At 43.9% G+C, this 23,293-nt stretch overlaps 1 protein-coding gene across 41 annotated transcripts in view; it reads right to left on the bottom strand.

The window, feature by feature from the left end:
- Nucleotides 1-14,981: 14,981 nt before the first annotated feature.
- Nucleotides 14,982-23,293, bottom strand: part of PTPRD (protein tyrosine phosphatase receptor type D) — a 1,139,460-nt gene continuing 1,131,148 nt past the window's right edge. For all 41 annotated transcript variants that reach the window (XM_083482170.1, XM_083482159.1, XM_083482163.1 and 38 more), the window contains 3 exons: nt 22,898-23,052; nt 21,350-21,485; nt 14,982-16,345 (listed from right to left, as the gene is read on the bottom strand). In XM_083482170.1, coding sequence (XP_083338296.1) covers nt 16,277-16,345; nt 21,350-21,485; nt 22,898-23,052 — 360 coding nt within the window. In that variant the 3' untranslated portion in view covers nt 14,982-16,276. The remainder of the gene's footprint in view (nt 16,346-21,349; nt 21,486-22,897; nt 23,053-23,293) is intronic.

A 23,293-nucleotide genomic window follows, 5' to 3' on the forward strand; every position in this document is an offset into this window, starting at 1 on the left:
GGTCTTCTGGGATTGTGATATTGTATTACTGTATTATTAATCTTCACTGCTGGAGCTCACATATGAACCCAGTTTGCACGGTGTTGAACCCAATAAGGTTAATGGTACATCAATCTGGATTACTGATACAGCTCAGGCAGTAGTATGTTATCAGGCACCATATTAAGTCAAACATTATTTTGCAAAATGAGGCTGGAAATGTTGTGAATATTCTCATACTGTATTATACTTATTGTGTTTAACATGATCACCTATAGCTAGTATGAGAGAAGAATGACTGTATCTTTGGAAAGGTAGCACATGGGTATAATCAAAGAATCATAGAATTAAAACCAGAAGGGATCATTAAGGTTATCCAGTCCAACCCCCTGCAATGCAGAAATCTCAACTAAAGTATCCATGACAGATGACTGTCATAACTCTGCTTAAAAACCTCAATGGAAGGAGATTCCACCACCTCTTGTATGAGTCTGTTCCACTGTTGAACAGCTTTTGCTGTCAGAAACATCTTCCTGATCTTTAGTCAGAATTTTCTTGCTTGTAACTTGAATCCATTGCTCAATCCTTCACACGACAGCCTGTTAGATAAACAGGACTTTCAGCCTTTCCCATTGTGGTGCTCTTTTGATTTGTGGACTCTAGCTTCCATCATCCCTGACACTCAGCCATGGTCTGATGAAAGTTGTAGTTCAAAACTTTGGGATGGGCTTTTGGAAGATGCAGATGTAAAGCAAATATTTAAAAACATAGCATAAATGCTGACAATTGGGAACCACTGGCCTGCGAGCGCTCCAGTTGGAGAACAGCCTTTAACAAAGGTGTCATGGACTCTGAAGACTCTCGAACTCAGGACAAAAGGGAGAAACGTGCTATGAGGAAGGCGCGCTTGGCAAACCCTCACCGTGATCAACTCCCACCCAGAAACTCATGTCCCCACTGTGGAAGGACGTGTGGATCCAGAATTGGCCTCCACAGTCACTGAGGGACTCACTGTGAAAACTGTATTTATGGAAGACAATCTTACTCGGCTACAAGTTATCGCCCAAGAAGAAAAGAAGATTCCCAGGCCATCACCTCAAAGGAAATTTTGCTGACTCCATTTCCTTTCAATTTATGTTGATTTCCTATGATTAAGTAGCACCTAATACACAATTTAGGAGTTTTGTCCAGCTTACTTAGCTTTCACACATGGTAATTAAATAATTAGAAGCGTCTAGTACATAGGTCAACTACACACATGGATCTATCTTAAACATACACGAGGCTTGCTATTTTCCTGTTCTAATGCACATAGGAAAATGGTTCCTTTTTAAACCTCATTCAGAGTGAAGGACATGGATGATTTTTCATTTGCCTCTAGTGACATAATCATGTAAAGAAATGTGATTGGCTAACTGGCAATATGACACCAATATGTTCACTACAGGGTCCCTGATTGGTTGAGATTATGACATGAAGAAGCAAGATGCACACATGGTAGTGTCAAAGCAGCACTGTAGCAGGGCTGAAAACACCTTATGGGGGGCATGAAAGGCTATCCAAATTTAGGAGTATTTCAAGGGGATTTTCACACCCTTTCAAAACCCATTGTTCACATTACAAAATGTCAGAACAGCACTCATCCTTGCACCTTTGCCCCAGCCAGCTAGTTTCCATTGCTTTCTCTGTGCAATGATATGCTTTCTTTTTATCCAGATGTTTCACTAGCAGAAATTAATGCACAGTCTCATAGCCATTAATTTATTGTTCATGAAGAAAAGCTCCACGTACTCGCATGAGAAGTTATTGAAGGCTTAGAAGCAGAGGCTGTGAGTGAATAGATTTCTTTGTCAACCAAGAATGTTTAATTGATTATATAATTTAACTTGTATGTTCTATTTGATAGTCTCCTATTAGAACTCTGCCCTCCTACTTTATAGTCAATTGTAAGCTCCAGCAATGGCAGAACATATTTATTTGCTTTAGAATTTGCAATTTTCTGCCTTATGAACTAATAGTTATTTGCAATTTCTTTCACTAAGGGGAGCCTATTGCCCCAGGAAAAATGATTAGCTATCATTCAGACTTGTAGCCTGTTTATTCTTAGTTATTTCTTTTATTTATTTTTGGATCCACAGTTTCCTACATTAGCACAACACAAGAACCACAAGGCTTAAATTGATAATCCTTAGCACTCTCCCATTTGAACTGACCATATCATGGTGCGTTTCTATGAGAATCCAGTGGGTCTCACAAAATGTTTCAGAAACCCAGACCTGGTTTATCCTCCTTAGCAATTTGTGGTGTAAGTGGCCTTCTTATTATATGTCTGGGTGGTGGATTTAACCCATATCCCAGGATGGGAGGAGAAGTTTGATGGGGCAGGAATACAATCACAAGAATAACGGAGCTCCTTGCACCCATCCTTACACTTTCTCCTTAGCTCAAAAAGCTGCTTATAACAATACAAACCCAAGTCTACATTTTTAACCTGCCCTGTAATACTCCCCGCTACAGGCATTTTAGGGGTGGAGGAAAGGGGGGGCGGTGGGGGCGGTCCGTCCCGGGTGTCACCACTGAGCGGGGTGACAAAATGCTGGTCAGCGTTCACCGTGGGTCCTGCAGCGCGCCCGAGCCACACGTCTCTCCTGTGAGTGACGCAGTGGCTTGGGCGTGTGCAGGCTCCGCGCTGCCCAAACAGTCCGCCCGCTGCCTTTCCCCCAGCTGTAGGGCGGCAGAGTGGGAGGAGTCCCCGTGGAGCGTCCTGGGCCCGCCCCTTGGTGCAGGGCACATGCACCACCCCAGGCACCCGATCAACTTGCTCCACCGCTGTGGACTATCCCTTACTTGAAGGATGTGAAAGAGAAGAGGGGTGGTGGTTCTTGGGTTGTTATGGTTTTTATTTTATGTATTCTGTGTTTTTATATTGTGGTTTTATCCTGTGAGATCTATGGGTATATGATTCTGAGAGCGTATACCAACCTTCCCCAATGTGGTGTCTTGCATGTGTTTTGTAAATAAGCCATAAGATGCCACCGTCTCTGCTGTGCTGCACTGACCAAAAGGAAACACAGACCCCGGTAAGCATGCCTGTGTCAGGGGCTCTCAGGGACAGAGGCACAGGGGAGAGAGGAGATGGAGAGCGAAGGGGAAGGATCTGAGGGCAGCATAGGGGAGTATGACAGTGACCCGAGAGATTCCATGAGCTTCTCCAGCGAATCAGAAGATTCCCAGAAGGGGGCGCCGATGGTCAGGGCAAGGGGGGCCAGCGGGGACTCCCAAAGCAGCAGCTGGAGATCAGGGCCAGCTTCCCCACCAGAGCGTAGTGGGGAGGAAGAGTCCCAAGTGTCAGGACCAGCGGCTCCTCCAGCAGGGAGAGAAGATGAGTCGAGACTGACCACGCCCCTATCGGAGAGTGGGGGAATGGAGGGGAGGTCAAGTCCAGCTAGCCTCCCTGAAGGGGGAAGCAGTGACAGGAGCAGTGTAACGGTCAGGAGGAAGGTTAGCGGCTGGGCGCGCGCGCCAAGTTCAAATGTACAGGCGCGCGGGACAACAGAAAGCCCGGATCGGGAACCAGGTCCTAAAGCCCACCGGAAGCAGGGGGGAGACTCAGGGGAATCAGCGTCAGAAGAGTCGAGGAAGGGCGAAACCCCAGCTGACAGGCGGACCCAGAGGAGGAAAGAGCAAAGGAAGAGGTGGAGCAAGGCTAGGGCCTTAAGCTGGTGTCTGGGGGGAGGGGACGGAGCTTCGGCGGTCCAGAGTTTCAGACGTAGAGCTGCACGCTGCTGATGTGAAAGCGAAACTGAACTTCAATAAAGACTTTTGTATATAACAACGAACTGGCGTTGGTCCTTTGTGAGCTGGGACCTTGGGCAGCTCTGACAGCCTGGTACCCCTCACACCGTTTGGAAATTGGGGTGGTGTGAAACAGCACATACACACAGTGGGAACAGGATTAAAGAGGTCTTGAAAAATTCATAGAGGAGAAGACTATCAATGGCATGTAGCCATGACGGCTATGCTCTGGCTCCACAGCTGGAGGCAGGAATGCTTCTGAACACCAGTTGCTGGAAACTACAGGAGAGGAGAGGGTTCTTATGTTTGAATCCTGCTTGAAAGTTTCCCACTGGCATCTGTTTGGCCACTGTGAGAAGAGGACGCTGGACTGGATGGGTCATTGGCCTGATCCAACAGACTAATAATAATAATAATAATAATAATAATAATAATAATACCCCACCCATCTGACTGGGTTGCCCCAACCACTCTGGGCGGCTTCCAATGAATATGAAAGCATAATAAAACATCAAAGATTGAAAACTTCCCTATACAGGGCTGCCTTCAGGTGTCTTCTAAAAGTTGAATAGTTATTTCTCTCCTTGACATCTGATGGGAGGGTGCCACCACTGAGAAAGCCCTCTTATGGTCTTAACCATGGGTAGGCAAACTAAGACCCCGGAGCCAGATCCAGCCCAATCACCCTCTAAATCTGGCCCACGGACGGTCCGGGAATCAGCGTGTTTTTACATGAGTAGAATGTGTCCTTTTATTTAAAATGCATCTCTGGGTTATTTGTGGGGCATAGGAATTCGTTCATATTTTCCCCCCAAAATAGAGTCCGGCCCCTCACAAGGTATGAGGGTCAGTGGATCAGCTACCTGCTGAAAAAGTTTGCTGGAGCCTGGTCTTAACAGATCAGATATAAACAGACTAGGAGTTATACTGAATAAAGTAACACAAACACACCGGACATGTGCAAGGCACCATTTCTCTGTACTTGCACAAATGAGCTCCCCGTAGTTTGATTCCCCTTTTGTCATCTGGCAAAGGCAGCTGTTGGGAGACGATTGAAAGCTCCTAAAAAGAATGAGTGCGGCAGGCCTCCTAAGAATTAAATTAGCCAAGGCCTACAAATACCACACCTACCAGATTCTTCTCGGCCCTTGTTTGTCAGAAACATTCCATGGCAAGAGAGAACCACGCAGATACTTTAATTAGCCAGTGTTAGACTTCAGCTTGCATTAGGGTTGATTTTGGCCTCTGGCATGGATTCATCTCCGGTGCATAAAAAAACCTATGGGCCCTTCTAACAAAGCAAAACACACACACCTCTCTCTCTCTCTAAGGAAATTACAATCAATTTTCCCTCTTAGCAATATAGGCAGAGAGCCAGACAGTTGCCAAAGAGCTTCAGAGATAAAATATCAATTTCCCATCCACTCGTCAAGCCCCTAGATCACAAAAGAAAGAAAGGCACCAGGGGAAGAGGAGGGAGAGTCACAAAAACACACAACTCGTCTCCATATCGAGAGAGCAGCTTGGCAACAAATTTATAACTGCATTATTGAAAAAGCAGATTTTTGACGTAAGAATTAAAACAATAACATTAAAACAGAATAAATAGGTTGTGTTTGGGGGTTGGGAGTCTTTAGTCCTCTTTACTGAATATTTACAAGGGGGTCATCATTGTGACAGGCAAGCGGGAACTGTGAACGAGAGAATGAAAAATGTTACCACTAGGATACCAGGGTGGGACACGTCATTACTTCTCTGGACACTGGGAAGTATTGTCTCCTCCTCCTTGGAGTCCCTAGCAAAGGGGCCCAGTGGAAGGACAGAAAATAAGTTTTCCTATACTGCCATGGGGTCTCCCAAAGCTGTACTCAATTTTTTTCTCTCAAAGATTGTCCTGCCAATATAACCCAGTGAATGATGGAGACAATGCTAAGATTGGGTAATTTATTTTTTCATCAAAAACAAATGGTAGGTCTTGAGATACACCAGTTTTTGCGTGTGAAGACCCCCCAAGACCTCCCAAAAAAGACACAGTTGACACCAATATTAGTTCAAGGTTATTGGCATAATTTTGGCCACAACTTTATTGATTACAGAATGTGAGTGGTTTGCTTAGGCATTAGTTCGACTAGGCATTGGGTATGTAACTTTTTATGTTACAGTTTATAATTTCTATGCTATTTGAAGTTGTTATGCATGTGCAGGTCATTGTTTGAATATTTTATTTTCAGTTAATGAAGAAATTACATATCTTTCTACGTACGAGTGCTGAACTAATTGGCTGATGAAGAATTCATCGAAACAGTAGTTGTTATCCGGAAACACTGTTCAGCAGAGTTCAGAGTTGGACATCAGAACTGAACATTTGCTGGTTATAAAAAGCTTCACAGCTTGTTCTCCACTGGGTAAAGTCTGGCACCATGATTCATTTGAGGACTTTCAGAGACTTTCAGAGACTTCGGTTTGTTAGTTTTGATGTTTCGAATTATTCCATAAAGTTTTTCACATTGTAATTGTTTCTGGCCATCGTGTTGCTTTTGATATTGCTGACTCATATTTTGCAACACAGGGGTTTGTTTGTTTACACCTCCGGCAGGGCAGCACTGACAACTGCACTCCGGCAGAAGTCAGTAAGGGTAAACATACTGGGGGAAGCATTGGTTTGACCACAGATGCAACCTCACCCCAAAATGCTCCCAGGTGCTCTGGCGTGGCCCTAACCCCTGGAAAGGGATCGGACAAAAGCATGGCGAGCCCCTTGATTCCTTTAACGGAATACCCTATTGCACACTGGGAGGGGCAGGTGTAACAACCTCCCCTCCACCACTCCTTGAACCAATGCCTAACCGCCAAACCTTACAAAGTTGTGACGATTTGCTACACGGCAGGCGAAACCCAAGTGGCACCAGCCAATTGGCCAAATGGGAAAACTCCTACCGGGCCCCTGTCCCAAAAACAGACGACCCACGATGGCATAGCAAGGTCATAGCAAGACCCTAAATATAGGGAGGGTGGGTGGGTGATCCAATGCACGAGGCACTAAGAGGAAGCTTGACGCAACGTGCAGCGGCATAAATAGGTCCCCCGGCTGCAAATTCTCTCAACCCTGTTGGCCAGAATTGCCCCAGCAACCGAGGGACCCAATCGGGTTGTTGTGGCTATCCAAATGATCCCACCCACCCAGACAGTAAGGTCAGTCTTGGTGATCTCACCACAACACGTGCCCTCCATGATGAGGAAACAATTAGTCAGGAATGAAGAAGAAGAAGAAGAAGAAGAAGAAGAAGAAGAAGAAGAAGAAGAAGAAGAAGAAGAAGAGTTTGGATTTGATATCCCGCCTTTCACTCCCTTTTAAGGAGTCTCAAAGCGGCTAACATTCTCCTTTCCCTTCCTCCCCCACAACAAACACTCTGTGAGGTGAGTGGGGCTGAGAGACTTCAAAGAAGTGTGACTGACCCAAGGTCACCCAGCAGCTGCATGTGCAGGAGCGGAGACGCGAACCCGGTTCTCCAGATAACAAGACTACCGCTCTTAACAACTACACCATACTGGCATGATTAAGTCATGCGGCTTTACCTGGGGCATGGTAAATGTTAGCACAAAGTAGATAATGGAAATGAGGTTGAAATTTGTGTATTTATATATCCCTATATACAGTAGTCTTCAGACTGAACTATAAAAGCCAGTATTCTCTGATGATCTGTCTTTCTGTCTATCTATACATACTGGGCCTAAACCTGTACCACGGGCTACTGGTTGCCTTATGTCCTCTTTTTCCAGGACACGGTCCTCTTTTTCCTGGGAGTCAGGGGCTGGACTGAGGAGGAATAGTGGGAACTGCCCTCCCCTCTTCCTGCACCTTCCCAAGAAGAGGAGGAGAGTATAGCTTTAGAACAGTGGTTTGCAGAAGGTCATAGTTCGGAGGCTGCAGAGAGGAAAAGCTGGGAAATATTGGGAAAGCGGCAGAAAAAAGAAGAAGGGGAGAGACAGCTAACAGACTCAGTGTCTCTTGAAAGCCCCCCCCCCTCCCAGAACAAGGCGCGCCTTGAGAGTAGTAGAATAGAAAACTCAGAGGCAGAAAGCACAGATCTGTCGGCGCAGGGGTGACATACAATAGGAGAGACTGAGAGGGTGGGACTTTACTTGGAGCAAAGCCATTCTCTGAGAGAGACCACATTCCTTTCTCTCTCTCTCTCTCTCTCTCTCTCTCTCTCTCTCTCTCTCTCTCAATATTGAATAAACTACTTGGTAAGAACTCTTCTGGTTTATCTGCTTCTTGGCATCCCACCGTGGGAAAGATAGGATTCCCTGAAGCCTTGACAATGAGTAGAGTCATCATAGCGAATGAAGTCAGCAAATGTCTCCTCTTTTTCACTCTTCAAAACATTGCAACCCTACAGTGATCGTAGGGCTTTGGATGTGGGGCAACTTCCATGGAATCTTCATGCTTTTCAGGGGGTGGGGTTTCCCTTCTATCTTTACAATTCCATGATTCCATCTCCCTCCATAGGATTGCTCTATCCATTCTCCATCTGTAATATGGCACCAAAGGTGCCCACCGTGCCTATTGGTTGTGAGCTTTCATGAGATATAAAGCTGGTAAAACACTTTGCACATTTATTATTCCTACAGAGATCATTTTTATAACAAGAGTCTTAATGGTTTGGGGAAATGGTAGCAGGTGCAAACTAAGCTAAAACTACCTTTCAGATTCACTGACATCGTTGAATGTATTCTGCGCTGTTGCTACTGGTGAGGGACCCTGTTTGCTTGTTTCTGCTATACAGTGGTACCTCAGGTTACATACACTTCAGGTTACATATGCTTCAGGTTACAGACTCCGCTAACCCAGAAACAGTGCTTCAGGTTAAGAACTTTGCTTCAGGATTAGAACAGAAATTGTGCTCCAGTGGCGCGGCGGCAGCAGGAGGCCCCATTAGCTAAAGTGGTGCTTCAGGTTAAGAACAGTTTCAGGTTCAGAACGGACCACTGGAATGAATTAAGTACTTAACCCGAGGTATCACTGTACAGTAGTACCTCTGGTTGCGAACAGGATCCATTCTGGAGGCCCATTTGCAACATGAAAAGAGCACAACCTGAAGCGCCGTATCTGCGCAGGTGCGTGGCGCGATTTGGAGCTTGGGTGCATACATGAAGCTTGATTGAGCACTTCTGCACATGTGTAAGCGGCAAAACCCGGAAGTAACCCTTTCCGGTACTTCCCTGGGACGTAACCTGAAAGAACGTAACATGAAGCAAACGTAACATGAGGTATGACTGGGACGTAACCTGAAAGAACGTAACATGAAGCAAATGTAACATGAGGTATGACTGTAATAATGGAAGGGCTTTTAAAATTATATTCTGCTGACACAAGCCAGTTGCATACATTCAAGCGGGCAGCACGGAGAGTTTTAAAAGCATCCTGTTTACAGGCCTGATGCAAAACGATCACCGTTCATTACACCGCCCCATTTGCAGGGTGTTATTGGGCTCATCTGCGAAAGCCAGACAGCAGAGATCTGATCGCGCATCTTCAGTCAATGCTATTAGACATTGAGTGTGCTTCTGTCAATTGCTAGCATTGGCCATTGCGAGAGAGACGGGAGGCACAGTTTAGCCTTTGCTGGGCAGGGGAATGCAGGCTTGAGTGGGATCTTAATAGACAATGTTTGAAACTTTCTTCATTTTTAGAAAACCACACTATTACTCGAGATCAATGAATTCTGCATACCAAAATAAAATTCCAGCACTCTTAATGACAAAACATAGTCAGAATGTTTAGTGCACTGGGAATCATTTTCATGCATTTTTAGCAACCCTCCAGAGTGAACAAAAGGAGTGTTGCAATACCTGAAAAGGGTGGGATATCTGTACCAGGTGAATGGCAATCAGCGCCCCTGGTTTCTGAGGAGTTGGGCGATAGTTGTTGTTGATGATGATTTTGGTGTCGAACCCTTAATTTTGTATGAAAAGTTAACTCAGCTATTTGGTACAGCTGTGAAGTAAACAGCACAATGTTTATCCACTCAAGACAGAACAAACACCACAATGTTTATTCGCTCAGGACAGAACAATGCAGTACATTTGCATTCTCCCTCCCTATGTTTTTGATTGAGAAGCAGGCAGTCATGTTTTCTCCTGAATTTCCTGCAAGAGACAGCAGCTGTGGAGTTTATTTCGTATCATATGTCGTGTTCCCATTGGTCTTTAAATGTGGTGAGAGGAACAGAGCGAGGGGGAAGGGACACATTCATTAACCCATTTCTTTAATCCCGCGATCGATAAGAATCCTGCGATCGGCCAGGATCATCCGGGAATCTACCTGTTGATCACAGTTGACTGGTTGTACATATCTGATATATATCAAACAGAAAAAACTACAGAGAAAAATAAAGACACATTAATAATAATCCTCATATGATCCTCATAAAACACAAATTATCAATACATCTCTGTTTTCCTTGGCCACCATTTTATCTTAATCTTCACACATACAGAGAGTTGAATCTTCCCACCTCCCACCTGGGAAAGTTCCTCCTTCCTGTGTCTCCCATTCTGACCTTCCTCTCAAGCAGGACCCTTCCTCTTCTCTCTGTCAGCTTCCTTCATTTATCACAAATATATCACAAATTTAAGACGTTAAGACATCTATCCTGACCAGAGACGAATTGCTGATGAAGTTGATGGACTACGCCAAAATGGTGAAAAGGACTGGGGAAAATCAGAAACCAGGAAGAGAGAAACTTTTAATAAGGAATGGGAGAAATTTACAAATTATCTAAGAGAACACCGTAAACAACTAAAAACTTGGGCAGGATTTGAGTAATGCTTGTAATGTACTATATGAACTAAGGTGAAAATGGATTGTTTTAAGAAAAATAGAGAAAATCTACGATGCAGCTGAAAAAGATTGAAAATGGAAACCATGGAAGGGTGGAGGGAAGTCTTATTCCTAAATGTTGATGATTATGTCTAATGTTTGAATTTAAATGTGTAGTGTAAAACTGAATAAATAAATAAATAAACGACGTTTAAGACATCTAGTTAATCGGATCCTCTTCAAGGAGGGTACGCATTGCACTCGGGCCCCCAGGCATCTCCCATGTCCTACTGTGGGTAAAGCTATCCCCTGCTCCACTCTGGTTGGTCGTTTCGTGGGCACGTAGTCCCTATAGCCAATGGCTTGACTTGGGGTGGTGGTGGCCGCGAAACATTATTTAATCCCTGCGCGATGTTTACTGGACCTCTTTGCTTTCGCACAGCGGATCACCCGCCCGCCCCCTTTATCCGGTGTGTTGGCCTTGCTATGGACTTCAGTTGGTCACTGTTGAGGGACCTGGTAGGACTTTTTCCAACTTCAGCGTGGTGTGGGGTAGGCGTCACGCATCAAACTGAGGGTACCCGGCCACGCCATTTGCCAGGCGGCCAATCAGGGCGTGTGGGGGCGTGGCCAGGGCCAATTTAAACCACAGCGCAACTCTGGAAGCCCCTCTTTTAGCCTCACGCTGCGGATCTCCTGCCCTCCCACCCTCTTTTAGGTAGGGTCGCTGGCCTTGCTATGGACTTCGGTTGGTCACCGTTGAGGGACCTGGTAGGAGTTTTTCCACTTGGCAAATTGGCACCAGCCACTTGGCTTTCGCCTACCTCGTAGTAATCGTCACAATTTTGTAAGGTTTGATGGTTTGGCATTAGATCAGCAACGTGTGGGAAGGAGAGGTGCGGCCCTCACCCGCCCCTCCAAACTCAAGGATATTCCAGTAAAGGAATCCGGGGTGGTCCAAAACCCCACGGTAGGGGCTAAGGCCATACCAGGACCCCACGGGGGCACCGGGGGTGAACTCGAGTCAGTTCGCATCGGCGGGGCTCCCTCTGTTGGCGTTTCACCCTTTTATCAGATTCCCTGCGATGCGGGTGGGAGTCTGATATAGTTTGGATGATTCCAATGCCTAAGCAATACCACTCGCATTCTGTATACAATAAAGTTGTGGCCTAAATTTTGCCCAGTAACTTAAACTAAAATCCCGTGTCACTGCGTCTTCATTTTTGGGCAAGGAGCCTTTACCTGCCCTGTTTGGAGATTGAATGCAGGATTCGGCACAGAGGAGAAGAGATCCAGCACTGACCTCTAGCCGTTTTCAAAACAATTCCACACACAAACATACTCAGTTTGCTAGTCCAACCAGTATGCTCCTGGTGTGAGATCCCCATCCCACCCCCATTTGACAGAAGGAGAGACTTAAAAGGCTAAAAAGAAATGTTTTTTATTGTTATTTCAGAAAGCAAGGCTTAAGAAAAGACAACCAGGGCTGCATAACACTGACATTTTTATTAGAATTCTTTTGTAACAAATGGAACTTGTGTCAGCAAATAACTGATTTTCATACAGACTTTCTTTCGCCACCAATGTAACGAAGTAAGAAAATAAAAAGCACGCCTTTCATTCTGTAAAACATTTACGCGTACTACTAATTAGAGGTAATTGTATTTTTTTTTAACAAGCCATTTTACAAGGTAATTTTTTTTATTTTGATTTTTTGTTGTTTTTGTTTTCAGTCTAGGCATCCAAAACGAGAGCAAAGAACACAACTTGTATTATCTTTGTAAAGACACTCCAAGCTTGAATGGCAAAGCCACGTAACAAGATGGATGACGGGAGCTGCAGCCTTCTGATATTCTCTTGGGAGTATCAGGGCACTCAAAAACGAAAACGAAAAGAGAGATCACAAAACCATAAGAGGAGCGGGGGAGAAAATAAAATTTATCAGGAGGAGGGAACTTGCATCTTGTTGTTGCCCCTGCAAACGCCCTCCTCCCCTTTAAACATGTTTTGTGTTATTTACATACACACAAGTGGATTTTCATAAGCAGTTTTCCTTACAGATGGGTTCAAGTAATAATACTATTGGGTGTAGAATCAATAGGGCAGTGCATAGTACAAAGGTATAGAAAGTGCAAATCTCCCTAGAGTAACCCCTTCCTTCCCCCAGCCATCCTTGCCAACGTCTAACCATGCAAACCAGGTTTTTTTTTCTTTCTTTTTTATTAAAAAAAGGAGCTAAAATAAAAGTTCTGTACAAATAATTTTTTATATATTTTGCGTATTTCTCCATTGTTAACTAATTACAAAATTATACATAACTACACATACATAGGTAAATAATAGCACCGTACTGGTTATGCTGATGAAACCGAATTCTGAGCTTCGTAAATGGCAGATAATGACACCTACTAATTAAAGAGAGAGAGAGAGAGAGAGAGAGAGAGAGAGAGAGAGAGAAATCACTGCACAGCAAAGATACAGAAAATGGAATGCACATCAATGATTTGGAGAGAGTTCCTCATTAGAAGCAACTCCTGAATAGCAGTTTTGATGGGAATATGTGCGGCTATTTCTTCCTCTTCTTGTCACGTGAAAACGTTCACCCCTCACTCACTAGTGATTTCATACAACGCTTTCCTTGAATAAATCAAATTATTTCTGTTTTTGTTTTTTGCAGAAAAGAGGCCAATTGTTTTCAGGAGCAATTGGCCTGCCTAGTGTATGTCTGCACATGGATTTTCTTTTTTTATGCTCTTCCGTGTACATCCTGACCTCACAAGCCACATGACCCCCCATGCGCAGTCTGCAGTGACCACCGCAGATTTCTATACAACCCCATGCAAAATGGGGTCGTCGTCGTCGGTGGCATTTTGTCACACACTTCCAATCTTGCGCTTACAAGTCCAGAACACAGAAAGTTCCTGTGCAGACATGCCTTTCCTCTATGCTTCTAAAATGTAGCATTTTTTCCCACTGTGAGTGTCTGAAAACGGGTACTTTTGGCTAAAAGCATGAGTTCGCTGCATAATCTGGCACTTTAAAAAATACTATTTCGACAGAAACAAATAAAAACAAAACAAAAGGAAACATATAGTGCACATTCTTCTCTGATTCTGATGTAAGTTAGAGAATCTCATTCTGAGGTAGCCTTCTATAATACTTTATTATTATTATTATTATCATTATTATTATACATATATATGTTTAATTTTCCCCCCATTTTTGCATTTTTATATATAAAAGTGCTCAAATAGAATGCTTTCTAGTGTTTGGTCTTTTAATATATTTATTTCTGGTAGCGATGGGAAACATGGAAAAAGAGAGAGAAAGATCAACTAATCACTTCCTTGGTGATCCTATATTTTTTTTAACCACATTTAAAATAATTCTCTTGATATTTATGTTCCAGCATGGTGCTAGGCTGAACTCAGACCAATGCAAGAGTAAATGGCTTCCATTATAGTGCCTCAAAATGTTTTGTACCATCCACAATGAGGGGGTCACATATAATCTTCCTTACATTTACGCCCTCTGTCCGCTTGCCTGACCCAGCTTATTTCAGGAGGCCTTTTAGCCTGAGTAAAGTGAACATGCTTTGGCCTCCAGTGAAAATTCGTGTGCATGGATATGACTCAAGACCCATTCTAATCGCTGCTCCGATGTCTATCAAGGGGTATCTACCTTCTCTTTTCAGCACGGTGCTCCTGGCTTCTGATAACCAATGCAATGGTTACGAAAGCAGACTGGGAGGACTCGCACCCGGATAAACAGCCCCTGACTACCCAACTGCTTGGGATAAACATGGATTAATATTTAACACCAGGAATGCATATTCTTAAAAGACCTCTTTGTACATGTGTTGAAAAGCTAATGCTTTTTAATCGAAGAAAGGGGGTTGGGGGAAGGGTGACACAGAGAAATATGAGTTCAACTAATGCAAATACAGACGGAACAAAACTCGAAGAAATGCTATCAAAATAGGCATCAAATATAAGGCACTCTAAATGTAAAAATTAAAATTAAAAAACCCCAGCATTTTCCATTAATGCTGTACGCCACAAAAAGAGTTCTGATTCAACAGAGCAACATGAGTTTGGCTTTGCCCCATTATACATCGTCAATGCACATGTCCTACCGTATACTATAGACAATTATACAAGTGAATACATTTTTAAAACATCTTGACAACTATTATATTACAACATTCTCCCCTCCTAAGGGAATATGCACTGACCTTTCCCACATGCACACTTCCTATATTTAGTATGGTTTGTTTATTGCACTAAGGTGTTACACTAAGGTGTTTTTGTATGTGTGAGATGTGTGTACATATGATTTCCATCCTTTTCTTTGCTTTTTCTTTCTTTTCTTTTTTTTGGGGGGGGGGGGGTAGGACTGAGTTTCAAGTATCACTGATGTGCATTCCTCATTTCCCCTGGAAAACAGACAACGAAACAAAAGCCCTCAAAGCAAAACAATGAGATGCAGACATGTTCAGAAATATTGTATGGACTGAATGTAGCATTTTGGATTCTCCTCCCCTCCTCCACTGCTTCAATAAATCCAAGTCATGGAAGAACTGATATGCGATATATGCATTTCTGTCTATCTATCTACGTGCATAATTGTAGATTGATAGAGAGACGATAATAGAGATATACATATATTTATAGATATAAAGAGAAAGGTGTTTGTGTGTGTGTGTTAATAGCAGCTTTATACTTTGCGCTTCCCTGTTGATTCCAAAAGAAACAAAAAACAAAACCTTCCATATGTATATTAACTGATTTATATTTCATTTTTTTTTAATAATAATAATAAAAAATCATAATGTAAAAGCAATTATCTAAATGAGGATGTGGTCCTGGAGATAAATATAGGGTTGCACAAAAATGTGCAAATTTTCAAATTATTTAACATTTCTACAGCGAGATATTACAGGTAACAGTTCTACAGCATAAAAAAATCTACAATTCTGAAACAAACAAAAAATAATAATGAACAGTTATGCAACTTTTCCCCCTCCAAATTCACTTCATTGAATGATAAACTTTTTGTTTAAAATAAAAAAAGAAAAAAAGTTTACACAGTTAAAAATGAAGCACAGGTCAGCAGTATCTTTACAATACTAAAAAACTAAATCAAGGACTTTCTTTTTAAACATTCGCCCTTTCCCCTCCCACCCCCCAAAGTGTTATTTATGAGCAATATGGTAGGAAGGGGAGATGCTGAAGCAAAGAGTTCGTCTTTTCTCAGAGCAGCCAGGTACTGGCCCTTGGACAAACATCTCGCACCGAATTGCAGGACTCCCAAATTCCACGTTGTTAACTATCATGCAATCCTGAACAAGATGATGGTTCTTTGCAGAATTTGCTCTTCCCTTTAACTTCAACCAAAGCTGAATCCTTGAGGTATCTGTAACATGAAATCCTTCAGATGCCTCAACCAGTCTGGATTCTTTTATTATGTTTCTGGTAAGGTTTATTGAACTGTGAATTGTTGGTCCACCTGGAACAGTTTTTCGTTTTTTTGTTTGTTTTCCTTTTAATATTTCCCCACTAATTGGTCTTTAGTTAGGAGTTAAGAAGTACTTCTCAAGCACACTGTATGGCTCAGAAGAGGCTCTCTGGATCTTAAAGGGCCTGCAGTTAAAAATCCAGGATGGTCAGGGATTTTGTTTTACGTTGCATAGTGATCAAAGCTGCCCAGGTATTCTAGTGCGGCTCGATAGCAGAACTGATATTGATCCTTGGGGGGGAAAGAGAGAAAGAGAAGTTAAGATAAATCCATTTGCTGCTTTCTGGTTACAACACCGCCAATTTCTTACCCTTGAATGGTTAACAGAACTGGAGACGGTTGTGAGCTGTGCTGTTCTCCCTTCTAGGAGAAGTTCTTTGCTCCTTTATCTTGCCAGCTGCAACCATGGTTTCATGTAACTTCTACACATATACTAAGCAGAACACCCACACCTTAACCAGGTTTTGGCACCAGCTGTGCTTCCCTGGAAAGCCTGGGATCCTTGGCATGTGTACCAGGAAGAGGGCCTTCTCAGTAGTGGCACCCGCCCTGTGGAACGCCCTCCTACCAGATGTCAAAGAGAACAACAACTACCAGACTTTTAGAAGACATCTGAAGGCAGCCCTGTTTAGGGAAGCTTTTAATGTTTGATGCATTACTGTATTTTGTTGGAAGCCGCCCAGATGGGCAGGGTATAAATAATAAATTGTTACTGTTATTGTTATTTTACCTGTACAATAATATTTTTACATATTTTACTGGATCCATTCCAGTCCGGCTTCCGCGCTGGTCATGGGACCGAGACGGCTCTGGTTGCCCTAACAGATGATCTTCGTAGACAGCTGGATCGAGGCGGGTCGGGGCTGCTGATTCTTCTAGATCTATCAGCAGCCTTTGACATGGTCGATCACGAACTTCTGGACCACCGCCTTGCCGACGTGGGGATCCAGGGCACAGTCCTTCAATGGCTGCGCTCATTTCTCTCTGGTCGGGGACAGAGGGTGGCGCTAGGGGGGGAATTGTCATCGCGCCACTCCTTGGTGTGTGGAGTACCTCAGGGTGCGATACTCTCCCCGATGCTTTTCAACATCTTTATGCGCCCCCTCGCCCAGCTTGTTCGGAGTTTTGGGCTGGGTTGTCATCAGTATGCCGATGACACCCAACTCTATCTGTTGATGGATGGCCATCCTGACTCGGCCCCAGACACACTGACCAGATGTTTGGAAGCTGTGGCTGGATGGTTACGTGGGAGCCGGTTGAAGCTAAATCCTTCGAAGACAGAGGTCCTGTGGCTGGGACGGGGCGATATGGGATTGGGGGGGCAACTCCCATCTCTTGCGGGGGCGCAATCAGTGCCAGCACCGTCCGTTAAGAGCTTGGGTGTAATCTTCGACACCTCCCTTTCCATGGAGGCGCAGATTGCAGCTATAACAAAGGCGGCATTTTTCCATCTCCGCCAAGCTAAGCAGTTGGCTCCTTACCTCTCTCGCCCTGACCTAGCCACGGTGATCCACGCGACGGTCACCTCCAGACTGGATTATTGTAACTCGCTCTACGTGGGGCTGCCCTTGAGACTGACCCAGAAACTCCAGCGGGTGCAGAATGCTGCAGCGAGACTCCTTACGAGGTCTTCGCTGCGAGATCACATTCACCCGGTGCTATACCAGCTGCACTGGCTCCCGGTGGAGTACAGGATCAGGTTTAAGGTGCTGGTTTTAACCTTTAAAGCCCTATATGGCCTAGGACCCTCGTACCTACGGGACCGCCTCTCCTGGTATGCCCCACAGAGAAACTTACGGTCTTCAAATAAAAACATCTTGAAGGTCCCAGGCCACAGAGAAGTTAGGCTGGCCTCAACTAGAGCCAGGGCTTTTTCGGCTGTGGCTCCGATCTGGTGGAACACTCTGTCACAAGAGACCAGGGCCCTGCGGGACTTGACATCTTTCCGCAGGGCCTGCAAGACAGAGCTGTTCCACCAGGCCTTTGGCTAGGGCACAGCCTGACTCCCTCCCTCGGCAATCTTCGCGGAGCTCTGGCCCAATGGTTGCCAGTGGCTTGAATTAATTAATTTTTATAATGAATGATTTTAGAATGCTGTTTATGTTGTACTTTTGTACTGTTTTATTGTTGTTAGCCGCCCTGAGCCCGGCTTCGGCTGGGGAGGGCGGGATATAAATAAAATTTATTATTATTATTATTATTATTTCTGTTGTGGCTTGTATGGACAAGAGAAAATGAGCAAAACACGAGGAAGCTCATGAACTTTTGTTTCCTGCAAATAAAAGATTCAGACATCTTAACTGTGTTTAGTTCCAAGCCTGTATGGCTTTGCCAGAGAGGTCTTGGTAATTCTGACTTCTCTGCAACAGACTGGGGGCATGTGAAATGACCTTCTCTTCTGTGGACCCTGGACTTTGGAATTCCTTGCTTTCAGTTGTCCATCTAGCCCCAACTTTGGGCATATCCAGAGGATATGCAGAGGCGCAGCAATTTGCTCCAGCTTTCAGAAATACGGTGACTGTTCATCCTACTGTTACTGATTTTACTGGTTGTGCTGTCATTGTATTTGTTTGATATTGTATTATATTACTTTATGATTATTTAATCCACCCAGGGTATTTTAGTGCAGGGAGGGCAATAAGTGCACTTAATAAATTGCTGCTGTTTCCTAAATCAATTATTGCTACTTAAGTGCTTAGAAGAAACCTCATGTACCAGTTTCTGTTCCCATGGAAGTGGGGAGCAATAACTCCTCGTGCACCATGAGCAATTCTTGGAATGCAAGCTCCTCCAAAAATAAATAAATAAATAAATAAATAAATAAATAAATAAATAAATCAGCAGTAAATCTAACAAAGGTTTAAAGCAGGCATAGGTAAACTCAGCCCTCCAGATGTTTTGGGACTACAACTCCCATCATCCCTGACCACTGGTCCTGTTAGCTAGGGATGATGGGAGTTGTAGTCCCAAAACATCTGGAGGGCTGAGTTTGCCTATGCCTGGTTTAAAGAGTAGGAGCAACTGTACACTGTAATACCAGGACTGCTTTGCTATGGGGTTAATATATCCATGTTGCTTTGGAAAATGTGCAAATCAGGCCTAAGGTCTGTCTTAAATGTGTATTTTATTCCAATGCTTGCTAGGAGCTGTGCTGAATGTTGTGGTGCATAACTGCTTCACAAGTTTTTTATATATGAAGGTCAAAGTATATCCATAATGAGGCAAAAGAAGAAGAATATTCTTTTCTAATAAACAGTTTAATAGAAGGAACATCAAATCATCCAAAATGCAAACTTGCAAATTTTATTTTATATGTGTGTGTAAGTATTTGTTTCTAGGAACTAATGGGACATAAAGACATTTTTCATCTGCAATAATACTAGTAATAGAAAATAAATGGGTTTTACTCTTCAGTTTTGTCTGAGTTATTAGGATCAGTGAGAGGGGGAAATGGCCCAATTCCATTCTAAATAACTTTGTTTTAAAAGTTGTTAAAACTGTAGTGTTGGACTACAAGCCTGCAGTCAAAGATTTAGGAGCGATGTCCTTATCAGTGTTTAAAACCCAACATCCTGTGCTCACACCTGGCCCACAGACTCCCAAATCCATCCATCCTGCACTGTCAAAGCTCCTCTCATCCCTGGAAAGTGGCGTGCTTCCTTTTCACCCCCTTTTCTCTCTGGTGTTCAAATTGCTGCATTTGTGCTTGCCAGGGCCGGATTGAGGTTTGATGAGGCCCTCAGCTACTGAAGGTAATGGAGCCCTTTATATGTCCAGCTGTCCTTTGTCAACAACAAATTGCCGATGTTTTTGCTTGTGTTGAATATATAGGAAAAGGTAAAGAGACCCCTGACCATTAGGTCCAGTCGTGGCTGACTCTGGGGTTGCGGTGCTCATCTTGCTTTATTGGTCACAACTTGTAAGTTGTGGTTAGGCATTGGTTAAAAATTGGTTAGTGAAGGGATAAGGATTGGCTGTGCCTGCCCCTCCAATGCTGCTGCTGCTGCTGCAAAGGTATTCCATTAAAAGAATCCAGGGGCTCGCCATGCTTTCATCCAAATCCCTGGCGTGGAGCATGCGGGGAGAGATGAGGGTCTGGTGCCCAACTCCATTTTCTCCCCAATATTGTTTTCTCTTACTGGCTTTCGCTGGAATCCAGAAGTCAGTTCTGTCCCGGGGCGGGGACAGATAGTCGTAACCAATGCCTAAGCAACCACTCACATTTATGTATTTTAATAAAGTTGTGGCCAAAATTATGCCAAAAACCTTAAACAAAAATTCTGTGTGAATTGTGATTTATTTGGGGGTGGCTTGGGGACCTCGACATGCAATCTTATTTTCAGTGCCAGAGCTGAACCCAGAGAACATATACATGCTCTCTTCCACAAACAGAGTATCTTCCAGGTTCCTCCTCTCACTCCCTCTTTTCCAGCTCCAGTTCCAGGGTCAAATGAGTTCTCCTGAAGAAAGGCAATAGCTGCTTGGCAGGACATTTGATTGTCCGTTCCATTCTTTCCCTCTTTCTGTGGCTGAGAAAGGGAGAGGAGCTGGCAGTGGCTTTTTATCAGGGGCTGAATAAATGGGGAGGCTTATGGGAGAGCAGTAAGAGAATATCAAGAGGATATTTTTTATTTTATTTTTTTAAACTCTCTCTCTTTCTCACACACAGAAAAACAACCAACAATCTTCCCTTCTGCTACTACAACCAGTCACTGGACTGCAAGCAAATGCATTTCCAGCTGGATGAATGGGTCTCTGCAATGGATATCAATTTTGGGTGTGTGGGTGTGTGGGTGTGGGTGTGGGTGTGGGTGTGTACACCTTTTTGTGTTTTTAACTTCTTCATCTTTTGGTATTTTTACTGTACATCGCCTTGAGATTCTTGTGTGGAAAGAAATTCATTCCTGCTCCTATTAGTTCAATTGATTAGGGTTTTCTGCCACGGCAACTCAAAGGGACTTACAACATTTGAAGAAAAACAAACAAACACATGCATACATTAAAACCAGCAAAAATAAAAATAAATGTTCCTACTAGATTAAAACAGCCCACCCATGAAAAGACGCACTGGAACATGTTCTGCTTCCAAGGCAAAGTTCACAAACCAAAGCACCTACTTCCGGCTTTGCAGCGTTCTTAATCCAAGTTGTTCAAAAAATAAGCTGTTCTTAAACCAAGGTACCCAGGTATATATATAGCTATAGAATAAGTGGAAGAATGACAAGTTATTCTTACCTCTGTCTGTACCATGGCTGGCCGTTGCGTCCTTAACATTTTGACAGTCTGGAAGATATCTACAACACCTTCATATCTCATTCTTTCCAACACAATGCTCAGGGTTATGAACACTCCGGTCCTTCCAACACCAGCACTGAAGAAGGGGAAAAGGGAAAGTGAATAATTTGGCTGACTGCTGAGCTGCAGAAACAGTATGTCATATGCACACAAACCTTCGATGCTCCATAAATATCTTTACACGGCAACTGTAGATTGCAAGGTGATCATTATTTGACAAGCTGAAATGGATTTGGAAATGAAGTGTTGGATATTGCGGAATGATTTGAAGGGATTCTTAGCTTTTAACCAAATACAGAATGGCCATTATAAATAGAAACCACAACACTTATAAATGTTTGTTCCAAATGTGTTCTTTCCCACAAACAAAAAAAAAAGCAAGCTTGTTAGTCCAATTGCAATAGCGGGATAAAACTATTTTCATTAATATGGCAAAGTCCAAAGAATCAATGCAATAAAGGATTGGAATCATCTGGCAAGGGCACCTTTCCTCATTTTGGTTAAAATATTTGTGTTATTGGTTGCAGACCACAAATTTATGCCACAGAGAAACAGCCTTCCTGGTTGCCAAACTGAGGGAATGGCCTGGCTGCTGTAGAAAATTGTAACGGTGACTAACGAAAGTAGCCTGTAACGATTGAAACACATAGGGATAAATTGAGAAATGGATGCTCCTTCTACTTCATTTCTCTTACACAATCTAGAAAAGCATTTAGTATACATAAAAATCTTTGGGATGGCTTTTATTGCAGGAGGGTGCAATCCTATTATGAAAAGCAGCTCAGTATGATTATCGTCCCCTTACTGTAGATAATGATGATGATGATAATTTATTTATACCCTGTCCATCTGGCTGGGTTTCCCCAGCCACTATGGGCGGCTCCCAATAGAATATTAAAAACACAATAAATACATCAAACATTAAAAACTTCCCTAAACAGGAAGATGGGAGACTTCCCTAAACAGATGGGAGAATGGGGTGAGATTTGAACTCAGGACCTCCTGGATTACAGCACTCAGGGGCAGAGGAAGGTGGTGCGGTGGGGGCAGGTCGCCCCGGGTGTCACCACTGAGGGGGGTGACAAAATGTCGGGTGGCACTCACCACGGGGCCTGCAGAACGCGCAAGCCACACATTTCTCCTGGGAGTGACGCGGTGGCTTGGGCCCTGCGCTGCCCTAAACGGTCCGTCCGCTGCCTCCCCCCCCCCCAGCTGTAGGGCGACTGAGTGGGAGGAGGCAGGCAGACTCACTGGAGGTCCTGCAGCGTGTCTTGCCCCGGTTTGCCCCGCCCCCGCAGGCGGCTGGCCCCGCCCCTGGATGTAGGGCACGTGCGCCACCCCAGGCGCCCAATCGGCTTGTTCCGCCGCTGACAGCACTATACAACTTCCACTCTTAATTTGCTTCCCGCCAGCCCAAATTACCATTCTGTCAAATCATTTCATCAGTTTTCATCTCATCAGTGGCATCTGAGGGTGATTGTTACTTACCTACAGTGAACCGAGATTGGCCCATCTTGCCCAAACTGCTCTTTTGTTTTATGAACTTGGCCTATGAAATCGATAAACCCTTCTCCCGACTTTGGCACTCCTTGTTCAGGCCAATCGGTGAACTGGAACTGCCTCACCGTCCGAGACTGGCCGTCCTTGAATAAAATAAACACAAATAGGATATGCAACACAGTAAGGCAGAAAACAAGGTATTTTTTGGGGGTGGGGGTGGGGACCAACTATCAAAGGGAAAAATAACCCACAATGAGCAAAAGGAGTGAAAACCCTTCTGAGACAATGCTGATGAGGCTTGTGTTTTCCTTGTCGTTTTGCAGTTGGCAAAACCACAGTGACATAAGAATGCAATTTCACTGACCGCAGTGATGCTCAAATTGC

Source organism: Podarcis liolepis (assembly GCF_965112155.1).
Source record: "Podarcis liolepis genome assembly, chromosome: 17".
In the NCBI taxonomy this organism is placed as follows: domain Eukaryota; kingdom Metazoa; phylum Chordata; class Lepidosauria; order Squamata; family Lacertidae; genus Podarcis; species Podarcis liolepis.